Genomic DNA, 5,910 nt, shown 5'->3' with positions numbered 1-5,910 from the left:
CCTTCTGCAGCAGTTTCTGGACCTCGAGCAGCTGGAAGGAAAGCGGGCGGCCTTGAACGCCCGAGTGGAAGAGGTACGGGGCTCGGTGCGAGGGGGAGAGGAGTGGGAGGGGCGCTCCAACCTCCTCAGCCCTAATCTTCCCTCCGCAGGGCTGGCTCTCCCTGTCCAAGAGTCGCTACGCCATGGGCGTCAAGGCCGTGGGCCCCCTCCAGTACGGCTCCTCTATGGCTGCCCTCTTTCGGGTCGGCATCAGGTAAGCTGAGGAGGAGGTAGGGGCGTGGGCCTTCGCCCCAGGGGGGGCCCAGACCCGACCTTGGCTCTCCTTCCTCAGTGAGCCCGAGCCCGGGCGGCCCGAGTTCCAGGTGACGTTCACGGACTCTAAGGAGGCCCGAGGGCCGATGGAGCCTAAGTCGGAGGTTCCCTTTCCTCCCGGGTGTCGGCGTCGGTCCCAGCCCCGGAGGACCAGTCCGGAGCCCGCCCCCTTGGCACCCCCTGAGCGTGATCCCCTGACGTGGTTTGGGATCTTGGTGCCCCAGAGCCTGCGGCAGGCCCAGGGAAGCTTCCGGGCAGGTGAGCCCCAAATCGACCACGGGCCCAGGGCTGGGCTTTGGGATTTGGTTTTCCTTTGTTTCCCGGGACGTTTCGTTTGGGGCCGGGAGCAGGAAGTGCTGCAGCTTTTGACTCCTGCACCCTTTCCCCCATTCTGCTGTGCCCTTTTCAGCTCTGCTGATGGCTGGGGAGGTTGCCGGGCTCCAGAGCCGAATCGAGTGGGGCCGAGGCCAGATTCAAATCCTACGACAGGAGAAACGGAAGCTGCTCGATCAGCTGAAGGTGGCATGAACCGCGTTCCTCACATTCAGAGTCTAAATAAATGATTGAGTCTCTGGTTTGATGAGCTTTCTGCACCCCGTGCGCTTCTATTCCAGCCTTCCCGGGCTGGGGGGGGGGGGGAGGGGTGGAGGGACCGGACTGCTCGTGAACTAGACGGATGAACAATGCAGGGCGGGTAATAGGTCTAATGATGACAAAAAGGAGCACCTATCCCTGGGAATCACCTAGAAAAGCCGGGGAAACTCTGGAATTGACATGAAAAAATAGATTCCCCAGAGCAGATTGGATAAGTAAGACCCCTGCAGGAAATGGGCCCATTCTATTGTTTGATAAGCCACAAAACACCCAGGGCTTGGGGCCAAAGAACTCCCAGATCTTAGGGAAACTGTAGGGAGAACTGGAAAACCACCACTACATTGGGCACATACCAGCGTTTCACATTCCCAGAGCCCCAAAAGAATTGGTTGTTAAGTTGCTTCGGTTGGCTAATTTGGACCCCATTTAGGGTTTTCTTGACAGACATACTGGAGTGGTTTGCCATTTTCTTTTCCAGTTCATTTAACAGATGAGGAAACAGAGGCTGAGTGAAATGACTTGGGCCACCGTCACCCAGCTAGGAAGTGTCTGAGGCCAGACTAGGCCTTGGGAAGCCCCCTAGTAGGCACGGAATCAGTGTTTATTGACTTGACCCTGAGGCATCACCAGCTAGGCAAAATATCTGGCTCCGCCCAGAGGATCCTTGTTGAGGTCCTGCTGGAAAAGCCGCCCTCTGAGTCTCCCAAAGGAATGTGTGCTCAAGGTGTGGGAAGACACGGCTTCCTCTCCTGAATCTTGGTGGTGGTCAGAGCCTGCCATTTGCCCCTTCTCTTCTCTGCCTCGGCCCTGGGAAGCTGGGCTACTAGCATGGTGACAGCCCCGATTTCCTTTCCCTCCAGCAGGGTCCCCTCCACCCACACTGCACCGCACAGCGCGGGGCATTTCTGTGGAAGCGGAAGTGGCTGAGCTCCGAATTCGGAGTCAGGTTCAGCTCCCTGGCCAGCCAATGGAAGGAAGGAAGCACCTTTCTTTGAGCCTCTGGCCCTCCCCCTGGGGCCAAGCTGGTTAAAAAATCCTTTTCTAAAAAAGAGAGAAATAAGGATGGCTTACTTGGACAGCCTGGCCTAGGTGGGAAGAGGTGCTTGTCCAGGCCATAGAGCTGGGTCGAGCATCCAAGCCCACACGCTGGGCCTGGGGTCAGGAAGAGAATTCGAATTGGCCTCGGACACAACATAACTGAAAGCAAGTGAGTGTGACTCAAGTTTCCTCACCTGTAAAGTGGGGGGTAAAAGCAGCATCTACTGCCCGCGGTTGTTGTGAGGGTCAATCCGAGGAGAACACCTCCAGGAAGAGCCTTCCTTCCCTGGAGCAGTATAGGGAAGTTCGGGAAGAGACGCAGAGTGAGACCTGGCGAGTCGCTGAGTGCCCGAGGAAGGCCAGGCTTCGAGTTCTTGCGGGAGACGAGCTTTGGCGCAGGCGCAGGCTCCCGTGGATCCAGAAACAGTACAGCCAGGAACGCATAGGGGACGCTGTGGAGTTGCGGGCACCCTACGGAAAGTATCCATATAGGACGGCAGGCTCTTCCTCCTTCAGTCTTCCCATATGGTCTAGCGGTTAGGATTCCTGGTTTTCACCCAGGCGGCCCGGGTTCGACTCCCGGTATGGGAAAAATTGTTATTATTGTTATTTTTTTGACAAAAAATTACTATTGGCCGTCGGGCCAAGAGCCCCAAGGACTCTGGAGCACCACATTTTTGCCCAGAGTTGGGAGGTGGCAGAGGAGCCAAGAAAAAAGAAGGGTTCGAGTAAGAAGCTAGCTCCCTCCTCCCCCACATCTCGAGCCGCCTAAGAGGGCATAGGAAGCCATAGTCAAGGGGACGTGAGATCAACTCTTCTTTGCGACCCTGGGCAAGCCACCTGTTTAGCGCAGCATGAGGCGTTGTGAAGAGTGGCAAAAGTTCCGGAAACGTCTCCGGGACCGTTTGTTGCCCCCTCCCAAGCCTAGGGCGGGCGCCAAAAGAGATGCTGCTCTTCCCATACCGGGAGTCGAACCCGGGCCGCCTGGGTGAAAACCAGGAATCCTAACCGCTAGACCATATGGGATAGCTGTCGCAGCTGCCCGACTCTCCGTATCTGTAGCACTAAGGCAGCCTGCTGGCCATGCCATCGAAACACAGGTCGGTCTCCTTCGCATCCTTCAGGGGGCGCCGCCTGGCCCCCGGAAGTTGTGCCGGTGGACTCGACTCCCTCGGACCCCATTTAGGGTAGGCCGGGGGCGGGGCTGGAGCAGCTGGCCATTTCCTTCTCGGGTTCCTGTGGCGGATGAGGAGACTGGGGCTCCCCTGGGGAAAGGACGGTGCCCGAAGCCGAAGCCGAAGCCGAAGCCGGAGGAGAACTCTAGCCACAGCAGCGCCCCCTCACGGAAACTGGCTTGTGCTTTTAAGCGGCTGAGTTGGGGTAGTTTAAAACCCAGCCCGGAAATCTGGCGAGGAAGGAGCGAACGGGAAGAGCGGCCGCCGAGCTTTGGGCCGCGGGGCCCAGCGGGAAATCTCGTGGGGGCGACGCTCGCCCACCCGCATCGGGCCCCAGTGGCGGGAACCTGCCCGAACCTTGGCCCCTTCTTCCCCGACTGAGCCTGTCTTCCCTCTGTTTTCTGGCTGCCTCCCGACGTCCCCGAACCGAAGCCCCCAAAAGGCTTGGCCCAGGGGGAGGATGGGCGAGAGTCCCAGGGAAGGAGGAGGCCTTCGGTCCCTTTCCACAAGTTTGAGGCTTCTTTCTCTAGGGCCTACAGCCGGAAGCGGCGACAAACCCAAGACCACGGGAAATCCCATGCGATCTGCAAAGACCTTCCCAACCCCCTCCAAGATCCAAAGAGGAGGCATTCGCGGCAGAGCACTCCGGCCACGTTTAGGGGGCTGCTCTGTCTGGGGAGTGATTCCAAAGTTCTCCTCCTATTGTGCTCTGTGACAATCCACAGGGCTAGAACAAAATGGCTTCGTTGGGCTTCTAATGCCGGGATCCCAACTTTCTCCATTGCTTTATCGGATGTTTGAGACTTGCTCTGGGCAGGCTTCTAGGTTTGAATCAGTCTGAGAGCTGTGAGATTCAGAGGTGGGTGAGGTGGGGAGGGCCTCAGACACTTCCTAGCTGGGTGACCCTGGGTAAGTCACTTCAGCCCCAGTGCCTAGTCCTTACCGCTCTTCCGCCTTGGAACTCAGGCTAAAAACAAAGAGAGGCAGAAGAAGCCGGAGGGGAACTTTGCAAAGTGCCCTGTGAGTCCCACCACTTGGCCAGCCAGCCTTCCTGACTTCAGGGAGCCCCCCCAGGCCCTGCGATCCCTCAACCGACTGCCTTTTTGCGGAAAGGCTCTCCCACATGTAGTAAAAGTCCTAGAATCTGGTTGCTGAGGAAATGCAATCGCTCCTCCAGCGATTAGTAGCTAATGGGGCCCTTTGTGAGGGTGGGAACGCTGGAGGGAAGGAAGCTGAAGCAAAGCCGCCTCCCGAGCCGACTTACCTTCTGGAGTAGCTCGGGGTGACTGAGGCCGCATAACAGCATAACATAATTTAAGGCCCTAAAGCCTTGGGCTAGGAAAGGCGAAGCGGAACGGCCTAAATGGGCTTTGGGCCAGCTACTGTGAGAGGTCAAAGCCTGCAGGGGGGGGCCGAGGCTCGGAGGAGCCCTTGTTTCTGGGCACGCCTCTTCCCCGAGTCGGGGAGGAAACCTTTCTCCAGAATGAGAGGACTCCCACCTTAGCTTAAAAGTAAAAAAGCCCGACGGCCCGAGTGGAGCAGCCGTGGGAGGCTCCCCTGAATCCCTCAATCCTGGGGAATTCTATACTTTACAATCGTGGGGCCGCGATTCTAGAGTGGTAAACACTCAGGTATCCGGCGGGGGGGGGGGGGGGGGTTGGTCAAGTGATCGGGGTCTGCCTGGAGACAGGGGGCGACCCTCCTAGTTCAGGGGACAGATGGATGTCTGAGATATACAACTTGATGCCTTTATCTATCTCAACCGAAAGGAATTCCAAGGACGAAGGTCTTGGCCTCCGGAGTCACGAGGGCAGGAAGGGGGAAGGGAATCCCCCTGTTCACAGCCTGTCTGAGTTAAGGGGTGCAGGTCCCTGCCATCTCTGTACAATGCGCATGTCATAATCTCGTGCCCGGGCTCTGTGGTTCCCTTGTCACAGTCGTACCCAACTCTCCGGGTGACCCCGATTGGGTTTTCTTGGCAAAGCTACTGGAGCAGGTCATTTGACAGAGGAGGAAACTGAGGCCCCCAGGGGTAGGTGGATTTGAACTGGGAGCTTCCTGCTCTAGTTACTGTGCCATCTGGCTGCCCATCCTGCCTCATATCCCATTCGTTTCTTTTAATGCATCAAATGTGGCCCCCTCCCCATTCAACCTAGGTTTCCCCCACACCAGGTCGTTCCCAGGAGCCCAGGTGGGACTTCAAAGGCCCGGTTTTAGCTTCTCCTTCCTGAGAACCAAGTGCACTTTGCGTGCGCGCTCTCGCTGGCTCGCTCAGTCTCTCCCACGCCCCGGAATCAATCAGGCGTAAGGCGGGATCTCCCTCCAGCAGCCTATGGGAGACTCGAGGTACCAGATGCTCGCTTTCTTCCCTCCTTCGGGCCACTGCGGAAGGCAATAAGCCCCGCCCCCTCTCCCGGGCTTATTTGCGGCCGCTACTGGGGCTGGGGAAATTCGTGAAGCACCTTGGGAGACCTCTTCTCGAGGCCCGAGAGCCGGGCGGTGACGGACGTGCCTTCTGGCCAATAGGCGCCGGCGCAGGCAGGAGGGGGCGGTGCTTCCCAGGAGGGCGGGGCCAGGCGTGCGGGTGCCCTGGGACAGATGGATGACTCCCGTCGCCTGGTGTTCTTTGGGTCCTTTCCGGAGGGGGCAGCTTCCCGCCTCAGTTTCCCGTCTGGGCCAATGGGAGAATCAAAAGAGGCGATTCCAGAACCCTCCGGCAGCGGGAGCCATCTCCAGGGAAGGGTTGGCGTGCGCACGCGCACCGTGGGGCTCTCATTGCCTCTTGGCTCTC

At 58.4% G+C, this 5,910-nt stretch overlaps 1 protein-coding gene and 2 non-coding genes across 3 annotated transcripts; 2 read left to right on the top strand and 1 right to left on the bottom strand.

The window, feature by feature from the left end:
• The first annotated feature begins 6 nt into the window (after window positions 1-6).
• LOC123256670 (coiled-coil domain-containing protein 115-like) lies at window positions 7-895 on the top strand. Its single transcript, XM_044685253.1, has 4 exons — window positions 7-73; window positions 150-253; window positions 332-570; window positions 722-895. Exons 2-4 carry the CDS (start codon window positions 183-185, stop codon window positions 838-840), a joined length of 429 nt encoding a protein of 142 aa, XP_044541188.1. The 5' UTR covers window positions 7-73; window positions 150-182; the 3' UTR covers window positions 841-895.
• Window positions 896-2,463: 1,568 nt separating this feature from the next.
• On the top strand, window positions 2,464-2,535 carry TRNAE-UUC. The gene has a single exon. It is a non-coding gene; the product is annotated as a tRNA-Glu (tRNA).
• A 363-nt stretch (window positions 2,536-2,898) lies between these two features.
• On the bottom strand, window positions 2,899-2,970 carry TRNAE-UUC. Its single transcript has one exon. It is a non-coding gene; the product is annotated as a tRNA-Glu (tRNA).
• Between the last annotated feature and the right edge of the window lie 2,940 nt (window positions 2,971-5,910).

This window comes from Gracilinanus agilis, unplaced genomic scaffold, assembly GCF_016433145.1.
Source record: "Gracilinanus agilis isolate LMUSP501 unplaced genomic scaffold, AgileGrace unplaced_scaffold8046, whole genome shotgun sequence".
Taxonomy (NCBI): domain Eukaryota; kingdom Metazoa; phylum Chordata; class Mammalia; order Didelphimorphia; family Didelphidae; genus Gracilinanus; species Gracilinanus agilis.
Note: the sequence above shows the minus strand (reverse complement) of the source record. Positions and strands in the feature narration are given on the sequence as shown.

Coding starts and splice junctions, on each gene's coding strand:
- LOC123256670 (XM_044685253.1), top strand. CDS start 183: ATGGGCGTCAAGGCCGTGGGCCCCCTCCAGTACGGCTCCTCTATGGCT. Junction 254..331: donor CTCTTTCGGGTCGGCATCAG/GTAAGCTGAGGA, acceptor CTCCTTCCTCAG/TGAGCCCGAGCCCGGGCGGC. Junction 571..721: donor CCAGGGAAGCTTCCGGGCAG/GTGAGCCCCAAA, acceptor TGCCCTTTTCAG/CTCTGCTGATGGCTGGGGAG.